General features: G+C 46.6%; 2 protein-coding genes across 6 annotated transcripts; both read left to right on the top strand.

Moving 5' to 3' along the window:
- LOC120674053 (probable UDP-N-acetylglucosamine--peptide N-acetylglucosaminyltransferase SEC) lies at positions 1–6,327 on the top strand. Of its 5 annotated transcripts, none has more exons than XM_039955140.1 (12): positions 1–256; positions 733–806; positions 888–952; positions 1,133–1,225; positions 1,298–1,399; positions 1,536–1,700; positions 1,812–1,900; positions 1,969–2,087; positions 2,405–2,562; positions 4,611–4,895; positions 5,006–5,153; positions 5,591–6,327. In XM_039955140.1, the coding sequence occupies exons 1-12, from the start codon at positions 84–86 to the stop codon at positions 5,929–5,931; spliced, it is 1,812 nt and encodes a 603-aa protein (XP_039811074.1). In that variant the 5' UTR covers positions 1–83; the 3' UTR covers positions 5,932–6,327. The 5 variants fall into 5 exon arrangements, with proteins under 5 accessions (XP_039811074.1, XP_039811073.1, XP_039811072.1 ...); XM_039955139.1 differs by having other exon boundaries at positions 1,966–2,087; XM_039955138.1 differs by having other exon boundaries at positions 2–256; positions 894–952; positions 1,966–2,087; positions 2,381–2,562.
- Positions 6,328–7,797: 1,470 nt separating this feature from the next.
- On the top strand, positions 7,798–23,046 carry LOC120674052 (vacuolar protein sorting-associated protein 53 A-like). The gene is made up of 24 exons (XM_039955134.1): positions 7,798–8,104; positions 8,249–8,343; positions 8,645–8,701; positions 8,844–8,994; positions 9,085–9,155; positions 9,320–9,444; positions 9,980–10,140; positions 10,247–10,388; positions 10,602–10,665; positions 11,079–11,267; positions 11,365–11,406; positions 11,517–11,621; positions 11,700–11,759; positions 12,079–12,156; positions 13,049–13,156; positions 13,246–13,311; positions 14,068–14,145; positions 14,246–14,379; positions 21,326–21,419; positions 21,534–21,611; positions 21,702–21,764; positions 22,059–22,127; positions 22,236–22,331; positions 22,430–23,046. Exons 1-24 carry the CDS (start codon positions 8,056–8,058, stop codon positions 22,763–22,765), a joined length of 2,511 nt encoding a protein of 836 aa, XP_039811068.1. The 5' UTR covers positions 7,798–8,055; the 3' UTR covers positions 22,766–23,046.
- Positions 23,047–23,737: the final 691 nt, after the last annotated feature.

Raw genomic sequence — 23,737 nt, 5'->3', positions numbered from 1 at the left:
GGACCAGTCCAGTGCCCTGAACCCGCATCCGGAGCTCACCGTCACAGAGAACACCCACAGCCACCGGAGACCGGACGGAGACCATGCCGGAGACCCACCCGCCGCCGCCGAGGCCGGTGATGCTCGCCGACCTCAACTTCGAGCCGGCGGAGAGCGACGGCGAGGATCGCCCGCCGACCCCCAGACCCAACCCCGCCGCCGCCATAGCCGTGCCCGTTGCCCCTGCTCCGGCGGTCGCCGCCGACTCCTCCACGAGGTAAGGTTACCAAGCTACTCTTCGATCCGAATCTAACAACTACCTGCTACCTGTGCAGTTGATCAGCTGCACGCACTGCGATGACGTGGAATTGGGCGTTAGTCCTCGCGGCCCGCGGGCTCATGCTTCTGGAGGAGCCGTAACCCTAACTTGATACTTGATGGAGTTCTTTACTTTGGGGGGGGGGGGGGGAGGAATTATGCAACAGCTAAAAACTTTCGGGGTCAATTGTTATGAATTCAACAATATGCTATCCACATGGTTCTGAAATTTCGTGCATATTTTTCATTTAATGATTTTTGAACTTTGCTTAGTATTCCTATAGTCGGCACTTATTTGAATGGGAGGTAACATGTAAAGGTTTTCTGTTTGGATAAGGGGGCTTAGTATCCAAATCGTTTTAAATTTACGAATTTACAAGCCAGCAGTTCTCTGTTGAGTTCTTAGACAATGACAGCTGGTGATCATACTTTCAGGAGTGGCAATGAAGAGGGTGGTTTGGCAAAAAATGTGACTGCAACGAAGGATTCTGATACTGTTGAATGTGAAGGTGACATGATAGTCAACATCCAATGCAGTGGAAGGATGATTTCCTGCTGTGAATTGATTACTTATAGCTCTTCATGAACAGATGCAGATCAACACTGCCAAGGGGCTTCTGCTCCACGTGAGGAGAAAGTTAGCAACCTGAAAGCTGTGAGTTTGTGTTTTGATGCTGTTCCAGATAATGAGTCTTGCATGCTATAGCTAAATGGCATTGTAATCGAATACCATTTTATGCTGTATGAACTGTGATGTCTTGCCACCTTATCTTGATTTGTGGTACTGGTATGTTCAATGGAAATGTGGTTGAGAGCCTAACCTTCCTTTCTTCAGGCTTTGTTTCATGTGGCCCGGAAAATGCCTAAGAATGCTCATGCCCATTTTATGCTGGGGTTGATGTATCAAAGGCTTGGTCAGGCACAGAAGGTAAATTTCTCTTCAAAAATTGAAGTTGTTTAGGATTTGCATAAAGCTCAAGCAGCTGCAGAAACCTTTCAGGCAATAGCATCATATGAAAAATCGACTGAAATATTGTTACAAGATGAAGAAGAAGTGCGGAGGCCTGATTTACTCTCATCAGTGAGGATACACCATGCACAGGTTCATCAGCTTAATAAACGAAATCTACCTTGTCTCTATTTCCACTTTCGTTTATGTAGTTTTCAGCTCTTCTTTTAGGGTGCCTATCTAATAAAACGGTTCTACTCGCTCTTGACTCAGTGTGTACCTCACGCAGTGCATTTTGCAAGCAAGCATGGGCGATAGTTTTGATGAAGAGCTTGAAACTAGTGAGGTAGATGAGATCCTCGTTAAGTTGAAGAGTTCAGTTGAGTCAGATCACAGGCAAGCAGCTGTTTGGAATATCCTAGGTTTAGTTCTTCTTCGAGGTGGTCAAATACAGGTATGAGCACTGAACTTGTTATATTTCGTTCCATTAATCATGCAGAAGTGTCTGCTGCTAAAATGACTATGTCATTGAAGAACTAATTGCCGATGTTTTGCACGTGTCCAGAGTGCTATCTCAATTCTATCTTCTCTCACGGCCGTCGCTCCAGACTACTTGGACTCCCTTGCGAATCTTGGTGTCGCGTACATTCAAAGGTTTGAACTACCATTTCAGTTGTCATTTCCTTCGTTCAGACTGTAATATCTTTATCAACTTTCAGTAGGGATCTAGAGCTATCTGCAAAGTGTTTTCAAGAGCTTCTTCTAAAAGATCAAAACCACCCAGCTGCTCTGGTGAACTATGCAGCTCTTCTTCTCTGTAAATATGGATCTTTGTCTGCAGGTACATGAACACTTATTTGCCATACTCTTCTATACATATTGTTTCCTACCATATCATAAATGCATGATTATCCCTATGTTGTGTTACTCTATTCAAAATGATGACACCGGATAATTTGGTACACATACCTTATGGTTGGAGGCATTATATCAATCAATTTTTTGTTTTTTTATTTACATTAAAAATAAGTCAAGAAAGTTGTTTTGCCCTCCAAAAATAAAGTTTAAAAATCACAGGTATTTCATGAGTGGTAGTTGGTTTTGGCTGCTGTCTCATGCACTGTTACAATTCAGGGGCTGGGGGTAATGTCAGTGCAGGTCCTTACCTGCATCAGAAAGAAGCCTTAGCTGTTGCAAAAGAGTGCTTACTTGCAGCAGTGAAGGCTGATCCTAAAGCTGCATCTGTTTGGGTTAATCTTGCAAATGCATATTATATGGCTGGTGAGCATAGGAATTCAAAGAAGTGCTTGGAGCAGGTAAGAACTGTTATTTCAGTTCTCCTTTTATTGGCATTGTTGTCCAGACATGTATTGCTAAATTAGCTGTCACAAAAATTGATAATATTAATTTATTTTGTTGACTGCTTGAGAAATTTCTGATGAGAACGCAATAAGTTATCTAACTTTCTGACCTGTAACTGATTAATGAGGATTCATTGCTGTGTCCCACTTTTAATTCGCTTGGAGAAGCACCCTCTAATTCATAGTTTTAGACCTTTGGTTCTACCCAAAGGCTTGTATTTTGAAGATTGTGCTATTAACAGAAAGTGTATGCATATTTTTCAAAAGCTGATCAGTGACCCAATGAAACCTGATCGGTGACCCAATGACATTTGTGGTCGGTCCACTGCTTCGCTAGTGATTGGTATTTAGTTCAAAACTTTTTCGGCACAACACACTTATTTTCCATGACAGTTTGGATGATTTAAAACAATTATTCCAATGGCACGGTCACCAGATCTTGGTACTTAACCTGGCAGACCTCTTTTTGCTAGTTCACAAATTGGGTCTTTAGTAAATGGATTTTCATTTATTTTTGGAACTACATAAACTGTTTATATTTGGCAATAGTTAATATCATGTTATAAGGTTCTGTATTTATGTCTTCCCACTGTCCATATTGTTGTACTGCGCTATTTAACAAACTCGGGACAGCAAAAGCTACTGTCAGTACAGTGATGTTATTCAGTCAGAATCTGTAGCCAATGTGGCCATAGGAACTGTGGCCTATTGAGGGAGCTGGTCTGCATGCTACCACGGGAAGCCTTGATGGTCTAGATTTACAACAACAACAACAACAACATAGTCTTTTTTCCCAAGCAAGTTGGGGTAGGCTAGAGATGAAACCCGAAAGAAATAAGTTCAAGGTTCAGGCACATTGATAGCTAGTCTCCAAGCGCTCCTATCCAAAGCTATCTCTTTAGAGATATTCCAATCCTTAAGGTCTCTCTTAACCGACTCATCCTACGTCAGTTTAGGTCTACCTCTACCCCTCTTTACATTATCGACCCGCTCAAGAACCTCATTACGCACCGGCGCCTCAGGAGGCCTTCGTTGGACATGTCCAAACCATCTCAGCCGATACTGGGTAAGTTTCTCCTCAATTGGTGCCACCCCGACCCTATCCCGAATAACTTCGTTCCGGACTCTATCCCTCCTTGTGTGCCCGCAAAACCACCGCAACATCCGCATCTCTGTTACACTCAGTTGCTGGACATGTCGCCTTTTTGTAGGCCAACATTCAGCACCGTATAACATCGCCGGACGAATTGCTGTCCTATAGAATTTGCCTTTTAGCTTTTATGGCACCCTCTTGTCACAAAGGATGCCAGAAGCTTGCCGCCATTTCAACCAGCCAGCTGAAATTCTATGCCTAACATCTTCATCAATGTCGCCATCCTTTTGTAGCACCGATCTTAAATACCGAAAAGTATCCTTCTGGACCACCACTTGCCCATCTAGACTAACGTCTCCCCCCTCATGCCTAATCGCGCTGAAATCGCACATCATGTACTCGGTCTTGGTCCTACTAAGTCTGAACCCTTTCGACTCTAACGTGCGTCTCCACAACTCTAACTTCCTATTAACCCCTGCCCTACTCTCGTCAACTAGCACCACATCATCAGCAAAGAGCATACACCAAGGGATCTCACCTTGTATATCCCTTGTGACCTCATCCATCACTAAAGCAAATAAATAAGGGCTCAATGCTTGATGGTCTAGATTTGTTGTAGTAAAATTATTTGCTATATTTGGTACTTGCCCCACACAACTGGTTATTCCAGGTTCCAGTCTAGGTCTTTGTAGCACCACAACTATATGCTTATATAACTAAAAGTGAACGTTATGGCTAATTAGCTTGAAAATTGCTTGTATAGCACTATTTTTTTTTTGTTTTTTGTTTCAGCCTCACCACTGGCCATAACTGACTATATATAGTACTGCTCATTACTTAGGCCCTATCATAGAGGGAAAAGTAAATCTGTGAAACTTTCTTATTTCTTTTTGTATGTTATGCTTGGCAGGCAGCAAAATTGGAACCCAATCATATGCCTGCTCGGTATGCTATTGCAGTTCACCGGATCAGAGATGCTGTAAGGTCACAGTGTTCTGATGATCAACTTCTCTGGGCTGCAAATGAAATGGCAACAGTTCTAAAAGAAGGTGACCCTTCAGCAGTTGATGCCTCAATTGCATGGGCTGGGTTGGCAATGGCCCACAGGGCACAACATGAAATTGCAGCCGCCTATGATACGGAGCACATCAATCTTAACGATGCAGAAGAGCGAGCTATCTATACACTTAAACAGGTGATGTATTTGCAAATTTTTTGTCAGAACTGAAGTGTTTACTTTAATCTGATTTGGCAAAACTTGGGAAGTAATGAAATAAAAATAATTATTTTGAAATCCTATTACAGGCAATCCAAGAGGACCCAGATGATGCTGTTCAATGGCATCAACTTGGCTTGTACAATATTTGCATGACCCGGTTTAGCAGATCTGTAAATTTTCTTAAAGCTGCCTTAGCTCGTTCCCCAGATTGCAGCTATGCTTGGTCCAATCTTGGTAAGTTATGGGCTCCGTTTAGTTTCTTTTCCTAGATTCAATAATTAGTAAAAGTAAACAGTGTGATGCTAAGGCCCTTGAGCGCACACAAAACTTATTTGGCCTTTTTTTCTTGCACGAGGGTTTGATTATTATTAAAATATCGATATGTCAACTATTTCTGTAAATATGGTTCCTTTTCTTTGCATGAGGGTTTTATGTTTTGTTTTGCCAATGTGGAATGTCTAAAAGTGACTTTTTAATATGTTGGTCTTGTTCAGTTCCTGTATCTTCTAATTAAGCATTCATCTAATTCATTACAAGAATTACCCAAACCTTTCATCTGAATGAAGAAACTAGTACATAACCATACGATTAGTTTGGTGGAATCTCTTGTTTAGTTCTGTGTACTTGACTCTGTACGATCAGAATCCGAGAATAACTTCCTGTTTTTACAGGTATTGCATTGCAGCTCTCAGATGATCCATCCTCTGAAACTGTATATAAGCGGGCAATGGTACTATCGTCAACTCAGCAGCTGCATGCAATCTTCTCTAATCTTGGAATTCTTTATCGGCAGCATAGGAACTATGAATTTGCAAGAAAGATGTTATTAAGGTCATTGGAACTGTGTCCTGGATATGCACCGGCCAACAACAACTTGGGGCTTGTATTTGTCGCTGAGGGCCGTTGGGAGGATGCTAGAAGCTGTTTTGAGAAAGCTCTGCAATCGGATCCCCTGCTTGACGCAGCCAAATCAAACCTGTTGAAAGTCCTTGCGATGTCTAAGAAACAGTAGAACAAGAGAAGACAAAAAATGATCTTCCACAGGAGCTTCAGTGTTCAGAAACAAGGAAACACAGTCATCAAATCTCTGTCTCAAGGGCCAACTCAGATATGGTACTTGGTGCCTCTGGATTGCTCACAAGTCCAGGGAATTTCAGAAGTGTACCTTCCAAGACTGCCGTTCCTTTGACCGAGGCGCTGCCCTTAGTGTGCCAATCAAGAGGTGCATAGGGCCACTGGCTCAAAGTTGCTGGATGTATTAGAATAGCATCAGTCCAGGAAAGCCCAGATTTTGAAGTTTGTGTGTAGTAAAATGTCGTGTATGCGAACGATTTCCCACTGCTGCTGTATATAACTCTGAATAAGTTGAGCATGCATGGTAAAGTAAGATCCATTGTTCCAGTAGCAACTTTTGGTTCCGCGCGTGGAACAAACTCACTGGGTGCAATTTTCGGATTGAACGGGCGTCTTAATTCGCGAATGTCAGGTTTTTGTAGGTTTGTGAAACTGGATGGCATGTTGTCGGGTGGGCCTCATCAGAAAGGTTCTTACATCTGTAAAAATCATTGTAGTGCATACATAGTAACATAAATAGTTTGGTGAAAATAGTTGCATTTTTATGAAATTAACTTGGTAGCAATGAAAACCTAAACCCTAGACAAAAACCATACTCTCGAGTCAAATCCTTAACCACCAAGGTTCCGTTGGACAGGTCTTCCAATAGGTGCTTAGTGAAAATATAGCTTTTGAACTGTGTCATTTTGCACCAGATGCTTGTACATGAAACAAAATGTTTAAGTTCGTTCTTGGTGCATAAGTGTGTTAGAAGGTAGTTAAGTTCATCTGAAAACGTATTTGCGTGGGAGAGATTAACTTCTAGCCCTTAACGATGTAGCAGTATTCCTTGTATTTAAGCAGACAAATATAAACAAATTGCATTGTACATGCCCTAAGCATTTTCAAATTTATGATAACTTCCATATGCCTCTTCAATTTTTTGATGAGTTTCACATTGAAAATAAATTCCAAACATTTGTTCAATCCCGTGAAATTAACTTGTACAGCATCCGGTGGGAATTTATAATTGAAAGTTTCGGCGAGAGGTTTTTTTTAATAATAAGTTTAGGCAAGAGTTGTTCACGGGTTATACTTTATACATCTAGGTCGAAGACATGTGAAAATCTAAACTATACAACAACAAAATAGTCTTTTTTCCCAAGCAAGCTGGGGTAGGCCAGAGATGAAACCCGAAAGAAATAAGTTCAAGGTTCAAGCACATTGATAGCTAGTCTCCAAGCGCTCTTATCCAAAGCTATCTTTTTAGAGATATTCCAATCCTTAAGGTCTCTCTTAGCCGACTCATCCCACATCAGTTTAGGTCTACCTCTTGTCTTTTAGCTTTTGTGTCACCCTCTTGTCACAAAGGATGCCAGAAGCTTGCCGCCATTTCAACCAGCCAGCTGAAATTCTATGCCTAACATCTTCATCAATGTCGCAATCCTTTTGTAGCACCGATTCTAAATACCGAAAAGTATCCTTCTGGACCACCACTTGCCCATCTAGACTAACGTCTCCCCCCCTCATGCCTAGTCACGCTGAAATCGCACATCATGTACTCGGTCTTGGTCCTACTAAGTCTGAACTCTTTCGACTCTAATGTGCGTCTCCACAGCTCTAACTTCCTATTAACCCCTGCCCTACTCTCGTCAACTAGCACCACATCATCAGCAAAAAGCATACTAATGAAATTTGAGTGCTCGACTTAGAAATTTACCTTTTACAACTCAGAAGTTCTGAATGAAAAAAAAAATGAAACAGTGTGAGTACTAATGGCTAACCAGTGAATACTTGAACTTTACATCTCGGAAGCGGGCTATTGGACTCTTTGCGGGCAACTCATAAACCATCAACTGGGTCTGGGCGCCACCCGTTGAACGGCCGAGCTGCCGACGACGGCGAGTACCCGCCGGCGATTCCACCTCTCCCGCCACCTCATCCCCTCGCGCGCGTGATGGGCAGCCTGCTGCCCGTGCCCTGACAGATCGGGTCCTCCTCACCGCCCTCCCCTTCCAGATCCTTCTAGGCCTCTCCAGATCCTCAGAGCGCGGGCGCGCGGGGCAGAGATCTCGCCGGAGAAATGGATAAGTCCAGCGCTCTCGAGTACATCAACCAGATGTTCCCCACGGGTACGCTCGGATCGAATCGATGATTCCTCGCTCTAACGCTCGTGAAGCTGCTGTTACGGAAGCGGCAATGCGCTGGTTTAAGCTTGTGCTGTTGGCCGGAACTCCTGCGCTAACAGTTTGGTTTGATTTTGCTGCGACCTGCAGAGGCGTCATTGTCAGGCGTCGAGCCGCTGATGCAGAAGATACAGAGTGAGATTCGCCGAGTGGACGCCAGCATCCTCGCCGCCGTCCGACAGCAGGTTCGGTCTTGTGGTCTCACATCCTGTTCATGCAGTGCTGCTGTTTGTAATGTTGACACTCTTTGTTCTGGAGTGGCTAAACTGAGCTGACGAAACTTACGTGTCTCGTAATTTGATCAGTGCAATGCTGATGCAATTGTAATCAATTTCGTATGATGCAGTTCTGATCAATTTGCTTAAGATTTGCTCTTAATGAAATCATGCTGCTAGAATCATAGGACTAAGTGTTTTGTACACAATGACTTTTGCTCTTGGCTATATTATACTATATTGGATAATGGAAAGCTGGTTTACTCCACAGAGCAACTCGGGAACCAAGGCCAAGGAAGAACTTGCGGCAGCAACAAATGCTGTTCAGGTCAAATTTTCACTTTGTACGCTCTATTAAATTCTCCCTCTATGAAGCTGCTGGATCAATTGATGAAGCAGCTTTTCTGGTCAAATAACTAGAGCGAGCACTTAATGGCTTGCTTGGATTTTAACTCTGTTCCCACTAACAGGAATTAATGCACAAGATACATGAGATAAAAACAAAGGCTGAACAAAGTGAAACAATGGTTCAAGAAATATGCCGCGACATCAAAAAGTTGGATTGTGCCAAGAGGCATATAACAACTACAATAACCGCTCTTCACCGTCTTACTATGCTTGGTCAGTTTCTCTTCATCACTCCCTCCTTCCTTCTCTCTAGCAAAGGACATCAACCTCAGCTAAATCATGTTGCTCTGTACTTGTGTACAGTTTCCGCTGTTGAGCAACTTCAGGTTATGGCGTCAAAACGACAGTATAAAGAAGCAGCTGCACAGCTAGAGGTAAGAATGATTTAGTTAGCTGTTACACACCTGTAAACAAGCACGGATTAATCTCAATGGCTGAAATATTTGACACTACCACTGATTATTTTGCATGATGGGCATACTTATGCTTATGATTATGTGCATGGGATTTCCAACAAGATTTCTAATTCTATTTTCAGGCAGTAAACCAGTTATGCAGTCATTTTGAAGCTTATAGAGATGTGCCCAAGATAACAGAGCTGAGAGAGAAATTCAAGAACATCAAGAAAATCCTCAAATCTCATGTATTTTCAGATTTCTCAAGGTACATAGCAATTGAACTTTTTTGTTGTTGTGAAAAAGGTGCGAGGCTAGTACCAGTTAGTGGCAAATCCGGTTTCTGGCTAATTCCAATAAACAGGAAAAGGATGATGTAAGTTCACGTGTCAGCTCGAAATAGGTGACCTAATTTGCAAAATGGCAACCTTTGCGTATGTTTTACATTTTTCAAGTAATATCATTCAATACTCTGGAATTAGCCTGCAAGGGAGTAGTTGATATTCCAAAATCGATGGCATCAATCTGTACGGTCACACATGTAGGAATGATTGTACAACCATGCTGGCCTGATTTCAGGTCATAACCAGTGATCATATGGTAACAGTTAACAGGCAGGGGCACCAGTTCCTTCTATATGGACCTTGTAGACGGGCTGGCAGGCCTGTTTTTAGCATGTTTTGTGCTTGGTAAATTGTAAGGCAATGAAGCAATTCAATTTCATTGAGTTGGCAGCTTTTCTGCTTTCTTTATGTCTATTATTTCCTACAGTGAAATAGAGCCACTAATAGGTACCTTTTCAGCTTGGGAACTGGGAAGGAAACAGAAGATCCCATGCTGTTGCAGCAGCTGTCTGATTCTTGCTTGGTGGTTGATGCATTGGAACCATCTGTAAGGGAGGAACTAGTGAAGAACTTTTGTAGCAAGGAACTCACCTCATATAGGCAGATCTTTGAAGGAGCAGGTCAAAACCTTGCATATGCTTCATTTATCAGTCTGTTTGTAATTTTGCTATAAATTTACTCACTCCTTTAATTCATTGTTATTTTGGTACCTCTTGCAAAAATCAGAACTTGCCAAGTTAGACAAGACTGAAAGGAGATATGCATGGATTAAACGCCGACTGCGGTCAAATGAAGATACCTGGAAAATATTTCCACCTTCCTGGCATGTTGACTATCTGCTGTGTATCCAGTTCTGTAAGATTACAAGGTCTGGTTTCACTCATCTAGTTTTGCAGTTAATGATCTTACCCTCAAATTAAGATTACATAGAACTGAAACAGCAATTTCACTTGATCTTCTTGTTTGCTGCACTATATTATATCTGTTCTGTCTCCTCAGCCAAGTTTCTGCTATAACATTATGATCAATCCTTATCTTCCATCTTACAAATCAATTTATTGATGAAAATTCTTCTTTTCAGGGCCCAGCTTGTTGATATCCTTAATAACCTGAAAGAAAAGCCAGATGTTGCAACTTTGTTATTGGTAATTCCCCTTGTGATTTTTTGGAATCTTTTTTTTTTCGAACCCGCAGAAGAGCTGTGTGTCATTTCATTAAAGGAGATCTTGGAATCATGGATAACAAATGGAGATGTCTATGTACCATTTACCTTACAGTGCTGTGCTAGATACCCTTCGTTCTATTATGTGTTATAGGTCTTTAGGTGATTTAAGTATTCTTGGTTCAAGGCCTTTTATTATCATATCTTCTGTTTCCTGCAAAGTAAAAAAAAATGACCAATAAAACATACAGAATTTATTTGCTTCAAAATGTTGTTGCATATTGCAAGACATGAAGTTATCTGTGTAATGTTTGGTTGTGCGGATTGAGCATGTGAACTGATCCATTTTCCATATGGAACATATGTAGTGAATTTCTTGAGATTCTCGCAATGCAGGCTTTCCAGAGAACCATTGAATTTGAAGAAGAATTGGCAGAGAAATTCAGTGGTGGAACTGGGACTGCTAGAAATAAAGACTCAGCAAGTGACAATGAAGAGGAGGGTGGGGAACACAATAAAATTGTTTCAGACATACGGAAGAAATACGAGAAAAAACTGGCAGCACCTAATCATGAAGCTGAACAAGTATCTGCCGTTTAATCTCAACCCTCTCTCACCCCCCCCCCCCCCCCCCGCGTATTATATATTTTTTCCAACTCTTATAGCATCTTTTTACTGGCAGGATAAAGACAAGCAGAAGGATTTGTCAGTTCCTGGTGCTGGGGTTAGTATTCTATCAGCTATTGTGCGATGCATAGTACTGTTTCTACAAGTTATATATGATCATTCATTTTGTATATTCATATCTCATACTTTGGCCAATTGTTCTTGCAGTTTAACTTCCATGGGATCATATCTTCTTGTTTTGAACCATATATGACTGTGTACATAGAACTTGAGGAGAAATCTTTAGTGGATCAATTAGAAAAACTTGTCCAGGTATACACAACATGCATATAATTGGAACCATGATATTTGAGGTCTGTGTGCCATCAGCTCACTCTTCTATTCTGGCAGGAAGAAAGGTGGGAAACAGAGGAAGGAAGTCAGACAAACATTCTATCAAGCAGTATGCAGGTAGATTATACAATGCTTTACAAAATTATTTCTAGAAGGTTTGCCCCTGCTGGCTGATAGAAGTTTCCATGCTCGGTCAAACTTCACGAAAATTCCATGTTTTTTTTTTGTCTTGTGGGATTGGTCAAAAGTGGCTAGTTCCCTCCCTCCCTCTGGTTTGTACTGGAGAATGTATCAACTTTGTGTGTAATGATATAAATTGTCAAGTTAGGTCTAAGACTTCCAAAGACGGCCTTCTTGCAGATTTTGCATCAACACCTGTGCCCGGCAATATTTACCAAAATACTATCTTAATCTGTTTACAATTTCACCTGTGCAGGTTTTCTTGGTGATTAGAAAAAGCTTAAAGAGGTGCAGTGCATTAACAAAGAATCAAACATTATTCAACTTATTTCAGGTAGTCCTTTTTAGTTTCAGTTGACAGTTTTCTTTTTTCTTTTTATGTACAGTACTTTATTTGCTCCATTCGTGCCACCATGGTTGCTTTCAGATTTTCCCACAGATAACGGAAACAGATAGGAACACCTTACATTGAATACCAATATGGAATGGACAAGAAACAAATGCGAATATGCCTACAAATGTTTCAGATCATTAAAAAGCATGTAAACTGTATAACAACGAGAAAAACACATCATTGGTTCCTTGGTGCGTGCTGTTTATTCAGCTGTCAGTGCCTTCTATTTTAATACACTTACTGCTTATATGCTTCTTGAGCAGTTTGTCTATGGTGGAGTATTACTTTTAGTGCGCCTGACTGATACTCTGATATTAAATCTTTTTGAACAGATCAAATCTGATAAATCCAATAATTTACTTTCCTGAGACTCTATAATTTATTTTGGGCATAATGCTAGTGGTATCGTGATTCTATTGCCTAAACTAGCATGGAGGGCTATTACTCTATTAGTTTTACTATTTTGTAGTACCTTTTCTATTGCCTAGACATGCACTGTTGAGCAGCTACAGGGCAGTAATTATACCTAGCAGGAAAAATGCACCAGGATCATGCCTTGGACAGTTGGATTACTATCATATGAAATGAAATTTGCTGTCCATATGAAGTGTCTTGGAATCTATGCTGTGTGGACACTGGCCTATTTGATACTAGATGAACTGTTTGAGCACATATTGATTATTATTGTTAATGTTTAGATTTAAGCCAATGAAGTGTGTGTGACCTTCAACGTGCTAAGCACTAATATTTTTTACGCTTAACTATTTTTATCAGCCAATAAAAGTTCGTGTTTGAATGGGCTCATAACTGTTCCTCCCTCTATTGTTGCTAGGTATTTCAAAGAATACTCAAAGCCTATGCGGCTAAGTTATATGCCAGGTTACCAAAAGGTGGAACTGGTATTGTTGCAGCTGCCACTGGTACCGATGGGCAGATCAGGGTATGATAGTCATCAGAGAATTGCTACCCTTCCCCCTTGCTTTCCTCATGTGTTAGCGGCAATTTATAGTCCTGTTGCCATCACTGCAGACCTCGGACAGGGACGAGAGAATGATCTGCTACATTGTCAACACTGCAGAATATTGTCACCAGACAGTAAGTCAATTTTTCCTTCAAATATTATGGAACATGATGAAATTATGGTATTGTTAATAACTTCCGACATGCTAGACAGAAATAAAGTATCCAAAAATTCCTGGTTTTCACTGGATACGTGCGGACTTAGGGCCTGTTTGGTTTCCTACCTAAGGTTGCCACACCTAAGGTTAAGCGTGTCATAACTTCTTTGCTATCTCCACTGCACTTGCAAAGTGCCACCAACATTGATTTGTTCACAAAATCCCACTTTTGGCTTCAAAATAGTAATAGGAATTCAGTAATATAAAAGCTTGTATATTTTCAAAACTCTTGCATCTTGGCCTGCCCTTCTCTGTAATGAAATACCAAGATTTATTTTACTAGTCCACAGCTCTCCATGGTGTTAAGGGTATAATAGTCAAGGGTAGTTTAGTCCTTTCCTATTCTAGGGTTTGGGTGCTCTCATGTACTATATATATCCCCATTGGGGCTGGTCAATACAATCTAACATTCCAGGCTCCATTCATCCGTAACACATGGTACCACTACCTACTTTATCAATGTAAGATCTTATTACTGCCATTTCATCGGAAGCTGGGGTTGGAAATGGGTGGCACTTGAGATGGGTAGCACAATAGTTCGTGGCATCTAATGCTTAAGTTCGTTGGTTGCAGCATGTAGCTATTTAGCCTATTTTCCTTGTGTGTGACATGCATGTGTGCATGATAGAGTTTCTCTCAAACTAACTATTAACTTTCTCCGTAAATTTTACAGTCTGGTGAGCTAGCTGAGAATGTTGCTAAGATGATTAACCCTCAGTTTGCTGACAAGGTGGACATGTCTGAAGTTCAGGTGACTGATCATTATCTTTTGTTGTTCTTATCCCTACCTATGTCAGTATGTTGTTGATATTATTGTTAGAGAGAAGGCCTCAATGCTTTGATACCTGCAGGATGAGTTCTCGGCTGTGATCACAAAAGCATTAATGACTCTTGTGCATGGGCTTGAAACCAAATTTGATGCTGAAATGGTTGCAATGACTCGTGTTCCATGGGCTACCCTTGAGAGCGTTGGTGATCAATCAGAGTAGGATTTTGCTGGATCCTTATATGCTATTTTATATTTTATGTTACATCATTTCCTTATATTCATTCTGTATTCTTTAAAGCTCAAAAGGAATACTGGCCGTAAGTGTTGGTGTATATTGAGCCCATGTGTCTAGAGGCCCGTGTCTAGGAATTATATATACCCACCCTTCTAGGGTTGGAGGAATACATCCATTATTCCCTCCTACATGATATCATTAGCCTAGGGTTAGCCTCTCTCTCTCTCTCCTCTCTCTCCTCCCTCCCCTGCCAGTCGTCGCCGGCAGCCATGGCCGGCCGCCGGCCGTCGGCGCCCCCTCCTCTCTCCTCCTTCCCTCCCCTCCCCTCCTCCTCTGCTGCAGCCGCCGGGCCTGCTGCTGGATCCGCCACCGCGCTGGCTGCTGCCGCGGGGCCCGCCGCGGGCGCACCACGCGCGCCATACGCCGCCACAGCCTTGGCGGCCCTTGCGCCCCTCCCTGATCCCACGGCCGCGAACGCAGAGGGCCCGGCCCTGCCGCCTGGGCCGCTGCTGCCTGGGCCCCAGCACGCGCTGCAGCTGCCTGGGCCGCCCGCGCCGGCGCCTGATGCGGCTGCTGCAGCTGCCGCCGCGCAGACCGCCGCTGCCCACCGCTGCGGCCCACCGCGCCGCTGTCGCCGCGGGCAAGCAGCCCGCTGCCGACGCCGCGCCTGATGCCGCGTGGACCGGGCTCGAGATGTCGCCCGCAGATGCGCCACTCCGCCACCGCCCTCCGCGGGCAGCAGGCGGACGCCACTCTCGCCGCGACCCTCCTCACTGCCAAGTCGCCAAGTCGGAGGCTTCGGCGGCCCAGGAGCGGCTCCGCGTGGCTGCTCTCGCCTGGGAGCGCGAGCGCGCCGCGGCCGACGCCTCCGCTCTCCGGGCCGCCGAGGCGGAGCACTTCCTCCGTGTCTCCTCCGGCCAGCCCGTCGTCCTCGAGCCCGGCGACTCCTCCTCCCGCCAGGCCCCGCCCGCTGGATCTGGAGCCCGGTACGACCCGACCGACCCCATGGTCGCCCAGCTCCACCTTCAGGCCGCCGGCGTCCAGAACATCAGGGCCCTGGTCACCGTCCTCCTCGACCCGACGTGCTCCTCCTACAGACGCTGGCGGGACCAGGTCCTGCTCGCCCTCCGCCGCTACGCCCTCGACGACCACGTCCTCGTCGACACGCCGATCGAGGCGCAGGACGTGGCATGGCTACGCCTCGACAGCGTCGCCATGTCCTGGATCTTCGGGACCATCTCCCTAGATCTTCAGGACCTCGTCAGGACCCACGGCGGCACCGCGCGGCAGGCCTGGGTGGCGCTTGAGGGGCAGTTCCTCGGCAACACTGAGTACCGCGCCCTCCAGCTCGACGCCACCTTCCGCACCTTCGTGCAGGGGGACCTCTCCGTCGGTGAATACTGCCGGCGGATGAAGGGCATGGCCGATGCTCTTCACGACCTCGGGGATCCGGTGTCCGATCGGGTCTTGGTGCTCAATGTCCTGCAGGGCCTGAGGAGCACCTACGACCACCTGAAGAGCTGGATCGCCCGCCAGAGGTCCTTTCCCACACCTTCCTGCAGGTCCGGGACGACCTCGCCCTCGAGGAGATCACCAGGGGTCTTGTGCCCGGATCGTCCTCGACCACCCCCGCCGCGCTCGTTGCTGCTCCACCGGCCCCCTTCGCTGCTCCTGCCACCTCCCTCCTTGGTGCTACTCCCGCCGGACAGACCGGAGGAGGGGGGCGTGGACATCACCGGCGGGGGGGACGTGGTGGTGGTGGTGGCACTGGTGGCCCTGCTTCTGGGGTACCGGTACCGGTGGGGGCCGTCGGGGCGCGCCGACTCCGACTCCGGCTCCCGCTCCTGCCCCTGCCCCTGGAGGTACGCCCTGGCCATCATTTAGCAATCCATGGTCAGGGCGCATTTCGATGTGGCCGTTCCAGGGTCCGGGAGGGGGGCCTCGTCCTCAGCTCCAGCCGGCGGCCATATTCATTGGCGCTGCTCCACTCTTCGCGCCGTCCTAGACCCCGCCCGCTCAGCCCAGTCAGCAGCCGACTTGGCCTGGGGGGTGGGACCAGGCTGCTCTGGCGCAGTCCTTCAGCATCATGGGACTGACGCCGCCGGTCAGCACCGAGTGGATCGTCGACTCGGGTGCCTTGTTCCACACTACTCCTGATGCCGGTATCCTCTCTTCCGTCCGACCCCCACACCCCTCTTGTCCTTCTATCATGGTTGGTGATGGGTCTTGCCTTCCTGTCACCGCCGTGGGTTCTGCTCCTCGTCTTCCTAATGTTCTTGTTGCTCCTCAAATGGTTCACAATCTTCAATCCATTCGCCAGTTTACTACTAACAACTCCTGTTCTATCGAATTTGACTCTTCTGATCTTACTGTGAAGGATTCGGCTTCCCGGCGTCCGCTCCTCCGATGTGACAGCCCGGGGCCCCTTTACACTCTTCGGCTTTCTGCTTCCGCTGCCTCGCCTTCGGCTTCTTCGTCTACTACTTTTGCCGTGACGCCTTCTTCCACCACCTGGCACCGCCGGCCTGGACACCCCGGCCGCGACGTTTTGGCTTAGATCAGTCGTAGTACCGATGTCCCATGTACTAGGGCCCCTGCTGAGCACCTCTGTCATGCGTGCCAGTTAGGTCGTCATGTTAGACTTCTGTTTTTTTCTTCTTCTTCGCATGCTGCGCATGCTTTTGATCTTATTCACTATGACCTGTGGACATCTCCTGTACTCAGCATGTCTGGCTACAAATATTATCTGGTCATTGTTGATGATTTTTCTCATTACTCTTGGACTTTCACTTTGCGCGCCAAGTCTGAGATCTTCCCCACCCTCCTCCACTTTTTTGCCTAGGTTTCCACTCAGTTCGGCCTCACCGTTAAGGCCGTCCAGTGTGACAACGAGTGTGAGTTCGATAACTCCACCTCCCGTTTCTTCTTCCTGTCTCGGGGTGTTCAGCTGCGTATGTCTTGTCCGTATACCTCTCCTCAGAACGGAAAGGCTGAGCGGATGATTCGCACGACGAACGACGTCGTGCGCACCCTTCTGATACAAGCCTCTCTGCCCCCGCGCTTCTGGGCTGAGAGCCTCCACACCACCTACCTGCTAAACCGCCTTCTGTCCACTGCTTCTCCTGCTCCCACTCCACACCACGCTCTCTTCGGTACCCCTCCTCGCTACGACCACCTTCGGGTCTTCGGGTGTGCGTGTTACCATAACACCTCCGCCACCGCTTCTCACAAGCTGGCGCCCCGCTCGACTCGTTGTGTGTTCTTCGGGTACTCCCCTGACCACAAGGGGTACCGATGCTTTGACCTCACCTCTCGCCGCGTTCTGATCTCCCGACACGTTGTCTTTGACGAGTCGGATTTCCCCTACTCCACCTCCACACCTTCTCCTGACCTTGAGCTGGAGTCTCTGTTTCCGACTGACCCGGTGGTTCAGCCACCGTTACCTGCCTGTCCTTTTCCTACAGGTTTTTCCGTCACACCGGCACCGCTTCCGGTGATCCCTGCTGCGCCGAGCGCGGCCCCGGTGCCCGCGGTCGCGCCACGCGCGGCCCCCGGACCTCCGGTCGTGCCGCGCGCGGACCCGGTGTCTCCCACTGCGCCACGCGCAGCCCCGGTGCCTTCCTCTGCACCTGCGCGGTACGCTCAGCCGGTGCAGGTGTACCGGCGTCGCTCGGCGCCGACCCCGGCGCCGCAGCGGTACGCTGAGCCGGTGCAGGTGTACCGGCGTCGTTCGGCGTCGACATCGGCGCTGCCTCCTGATCCGGAGGCTCCTGCGACGCCTACACCGGAGCCGTCGCCGCCGCAGTCTCCTCCGGCTCCCTCTCGAGCCGAGCCGGAGGTGTACCACCCGCCAGTCATCCATCGGGATCCTCGGCATATCCATCCCATGGTGACTCGGCGGATGGCGTCTCAGGCCGCGACTCTCTCCGCCACCGAGGGAGAGCCGCGGGTCTCTCCGGTACCCTCTCCCGCGACGCCTGGGGGATCCTCATTGGCGTCGCGCGATGGAAGAGGAGTATGTGGCTTTTCTTGCCAACCAGACGTGGGATCTCGTGCCGCGTCCGTCTGGTTGCAATGTGGTGACTGGCAAGCGGATATGGACGCATAAGCGTCGGACTGATGGCACACTGGAGCGCTACAAGGCTTGCTGGGTTCTCCGGGGCTTCACTCAGCGGCCTTGTGTGGACTATGATGAGATCTTCAGCCCAATCGTGAAGCCCGCTATGGTGCGCATAGTCCTCTCGCTTGCGCTCTTGGCCTGTGCACCAGTTGGACGTGAAGAATGCATTTCTTCACGGCACTCTGTCAGAGACTGTCTACTGCTCTCAGCCAGCGGGATTTGTGGACTCGAGTCGTCCGGATATGGTCTGCCGGCTCAACAAATCTCTCTATGGACTGAAGCAGGCTCTTCGGGCTTGGTACTCTCGGTTCGCCACGTTCTTACTGACATTGGGGTTCACGTGCTCACAGCCTCCAGTCAGCAGTTGCTTCAGAGTGGCATCTCCTCTCTGCAGCAGGAGTTCGCTATGAAGGATCTTGGTCAGCTCCACCACTTCTTGGGCGTCACTGTTGAGCTTCGCCCGTCTGATCTTCTCCTTCACCAGCGGCAGTACGCACTTGATATCCTGGAGCGGGCTGCGATGGCTGATTGCAAGCCCTGCTCCACTCCTGTCGACACTCAGGCGAAGCTGTCTGCTGATCTGGGTGATTCGGTGGCTGATCCTACTGCCTACCGAAGTCTGGCCGGCACTTTGCAGTACCTCACCTTCACCAGGCCGGACCTCACCTACGCTGTCCAGCACGTCTGTCTCCATATGCATGATCCCCGGGAGTCACACCTTGCTGCGCTGAAGCGTCTCCTCCGCTACGTCCGTGGCACAGTGGACCTCGGCCTGGTGCTTCACCGCTCGTCCTCTGCTGAGCTGGTGGTCTACACCGATGCTGACTGGGCTGCCTGCCCGGACACTCGTCGCTACACTTTCGGCTATGCCGTCTTCCTGGGCGGCAATCTGGTCTCCTGGTCATCCAAGCGGCAGCCGGTTGTCTCCCGCTCCAGTGCTGAGGCGGAGTACCGGGCTGTCGCTAACGACGTGGCGGAGGCGTCTTGGCTACGACAGCTCTTGGCGGAGCTCCACAGCCCGCTCGCCAAGAGCACGCTCGTCTACTGCGACAACGTCAGCGTCGTGTATCTCTCCACCAACCCCGTCCAGCATAAGCGGACGAAGCATGTGGAGATTGACCTGCACTTCGTGCGCGACAGAGTCGCCATCGGCGATGTTCGGGTACTCCATGTCCCGACTACCTCCCAGTTTGTTGACATCTTCACCAAGGGGCTGCCCTCCTCGACTTTCTCGGAGTTTCGCTCCAGCTTCAACGTAGCCGGTGGCTAGTTGTGCCTGCGGGGGGGGGGGGGGGGGGGGGGGTATTAGCCCTTTGTACTCTCTTCCTATCCAGTCTTGAACACCGCTGCGCCGGTTGTTCAGACTGCGGGGGGGGGGGGGGTGTTGGCTTTCTTGTTGTCCAGTCTTGAACACCGCTGTGCTGGTAGTTCAGACTGCGGGGGGTGTTGGTGTATATTGAGCCCATGTGTATAGAGGCCCATCTAGAGGCCCATGTATAGGAATTATATATACCCACCCTTCTAGGGTTGGATGAATACATCCATTATTCCCTCCTACAGTAAGCTTTGCTGGAAAATCCTTGACGAGAAATTTGGAAATATGAGTCTTTCATCCGGCGATGTTATACGGTGCTGAATGTTGGCCTACAAAAAGGCGACATGTCCAGCAACTGAGTGTAGCAGAGATGCGGATGTTGCAGTGGTTTTGCGGGCACACAAAGAGGGATAGAGTTCGGAACGAAGTTATTCGGGATAGGGTCGGGGTGGCACCAATTGAGGAGAAACTTATCCAGCATCGGCTGAGATGGTTTGGACATGTCCAACGAAGGCCTCCTGAGGCGCCGGTGCGTAATGGGGTTCTTGAGCGGGTCGATAATGTAAAGAGGGGTAGAGGTAGTCCTAAACTAACGTGGGATGAGTCGGTTAAGAGAGACCTTAAGGATTGGAATATCTCTAAAGAGATAGCTTTAGATAGGAGCGCTTGGAGACTAGCTATCAATGTGCCTGAACTTTGAACTTATTTCTTTCGGGTTTCATCTCTAGCCTACCCCAACTTGCTTGGGAAAAAAAGGCTATATTGTTGTTGTTGTTGTGGTGATGATGTCACTTTTTTTTGCAGCGGGTGTAGTTAGCCCCCGTTTGGTAGGATATTGAATTCTGTTTCTCCCTGCAAAAGCTTCTCTGGTTAACCAGTATCAGTTTGTGCAATTGTTTGGCTAGTATAGTGGTTTTCAGGTTCTTGAAAGATTGTTCGTAAGAGGAAGGAGGTGATTCTCAAGAGAACCATCATTTGGGGTGATTCTCCTTTAATAACTGCAAATAAAAAGAAATATTTATCCCTGTTTCATACAAGAATGAGAAAATAAATTATTAGTTTGGCAGGGTTTCTCTAGTTTCTTGCAAGAAGCAAAATCGAGAATCCGTGCCAAACAGGGCATCAATATAGTTCAACTGGAAAGAAGTTAGGATTCAATTGACTTGGAACTGCTAACTGGGAACTACCTTATGCCAATGGCAGATTGCTAGACTGAACAATTTTAGGTGTGCTTAGGTGGAGTTGTGGGGTTATAGTCCATCAAAATGACATTTATAGCATATGAGCCCCTAGAAATGGTGTTGCAAATTAAACAAGCTTTTGAGTTTCTTTTATGGATCTTTGAGATTTTGTGCTGCTGTCATCATGCTTTTATTAAATTTGAAGAAAAGTAATATCTGGTTGCTTTATAAGCATTCTTTGCGTTGCAACATTTTCAGATCTGCTAAACATATTTAAATATCTACTGATAGGATTCACTCTTCCATGACAGATATGTGAATGGTATCAGCTCTATTCTGTCCAGTAGTATTCCGGTGCTTGGTAGCTTGCTTTCACCTACCTACTTCCAATATTTCCTGGACAAAGTAAGTTGAGTATTCATATTTGTAATAGCTAAATCCATTGAAGTCTTTCATCCTTTTGACATAAACTACATTCTATGCGAGATCTGTTATACTTGTTTGTTTGTTCTGATGCAGCTTGCAGCCTCTCTGGGTCCTCGGTTTTATCTCAACATATACAAGTGCAAGCATATATCAGAAACTGGTGCACAGCAGGTACATATTAACATTAACACTATATGAAGCTGTTTTTATTTTATTCAGCATTTAGTATGTTTCTCATTGCTTTGCATTTTATCTCCGAAGATGCTCTTGGACACTCAAGCAGTTAAGACTATTCTTCTAGATATCCCAGCTCTTGGAAAACAGGTAAACTTCTAATCATTAATCAGCACAATCATCTATGCTTTATATTATCTAGTGGCAGATTTAGGAACCTGCCTAAAGGAGTAAGTTCTTCCGTTTCAAGTATACTTGAATCTTTGGGATGAATTCTGGCACTGGAAGTACAAGTGCTCGGCTAAAATGATCTTTCTTATGTACATAAGCTGCAAATGTGGCATATTTATAGTTTATAATGGATCACAGTCATAATTATGAGAAGATTTATTTCTTAGTTATGTTGCAAATTTAAATGTGGCTTCTTTGCATTGTATGTAACAGAGTTCAGGTGCAGCTAGCTACTCGAAGTTTGTAAGCCGAGAAATGAGTAAAGCTGAAGCACTACTTAAGGTAAATTGGAGAGAATGATGTCTTGAGTGTTGGTTGTTTACATCAGTATCGCTGAAGAGGCACTTTGCTGAATGAATAGCACCAAGCTGATGACATAACTTTATGCAGGTTATTTTGTCGCCGGTTGATTCTGTTGCAAACACATACCACGCCCTCCTTCCTGAGGGCACGCCTCTTGAGTTTCAGCGGATACTTGACCTCAAGGTTTTATGCTTAAAAATCTGGCTTATCTTGGATACCAACAACCTTCCATCCCTCGGGATAATCCAACAATTGATTGTTTCTGCTGTTGTACGGCACAGGGCTTGAAGAAAGCAGATCAGCAAGCCATTCTAGAAGACTTCAACAAGCACGCCCCTGCCCCCGCCATCAAACACCCGGCGGTGGCACCGACTGTCGCACCACCGGTCGCCACTGCATCCGTCCAGATGGCACCATCTGTGGCAACTCCAGCCATTTCTATTACACCAAGTATGGTTGCCTTGACAGGAGCTCTGGCGAACCGGGAGGACGTGCTCGCTCGAGCCGCGGCACTTGGGCGGGGAGCAGCGACCACGGGGTTCAAGAGATTCCTTGCATTGACGGAGGCGGCCAAAGATCGAAAGGACGGGCCGTTCCGCAAACTCTTCAACGCGTAAAATTTTGCTCGTGGTTGTGTTCATAGCTTGCGACCCTCTTGCAGTGCACATAGATATAGGACATTCTTTGCACACTGTGTACACCTCTACTGTTAACCTTCAGTGTATACTGTATAACAACCATTTTGACAGAAGTATCCCATTCTGCCGAGAATGAGTAGCTCAGTTGTATCATAGAGATTTGAGATAGTTTAAGCCATGAGATAAGATTTTTTTCTGATGTTTTGCATGAGAGCTCAAGATTCAAAATTCATGTGAATCTATAATCGATTATCTCTAAACCTGTGCCCCTGGTGCCGGTCCTATCTTGAGGTACTTATGGTTTATCTTTCTGTTCATGTTAGTTAGTGGAATTAACATGAACATAAGCACATGTTTTGTTATCACAAGTTCACAAATTTACATCATGAAATTGCTAGTAATATTCGGAATTAAAATATACCATAAAATACCGAGTTTTCCAAGAGCATGACTAGTGGTTTCGCCGGTCAATGGCGGAATGGGATGCCAGGTCACTTCAAGCCTTCCAAAAAGTCGGCGCGTATAATGGGCTGGAGTAGACGTTGGCTAAGAGAATTAATGCTTGCATGTCCAGAGAGCGAATGGGAGAGGACGACGAGAGAATTAATGCTTGCACGTCCAGAGAGCGAATGGAAGAGGAGGACGCCTTGGTTGAGTTGCATACTTGCATGCAATGGTGGCGAGAGTGAGCTTTGTCTCGGTTACGTTGCTTGGAGTGAGCAAGCAGCGAGTCGCCCGTTTGCGTCTCTCTCCTGTTTTCTCTCTCATCCAGTTGACTAGTATACTTGCTCTAACAGATGGTGCAGCGACTACGAGCACAACTTTGCCGGTCTGGGGAATGACAGTGTCGTCATTGCTGTGCCCCCGGACCCGACGCGGCCCGACCCTTGCGTGTTCTATTGTAGCTTTCATACAGCCCTGCTTTTATCGCATTGCTCTCGGTTCGGCATG

This window comes from Panicum virgatum, chromosome 5N (assembly GCF_016808335.1).
Source record: "Panicum virgatum strain AP13 chromosome 5N, P.virgatum_v5, whole genome shotgun sequence".
In the NCBI taxonomy this organism is placed as follows: Eukaryota; Viridiplantae; Streptophyta; class Magnoliopsida; order Poales; family Poaceae; genus Panicum; species Panicum virgatum.
Note: the sequence above shows the minus strand (reverse complement) of the source record. Positions and strands in the feature narration are given on the sequence as shown.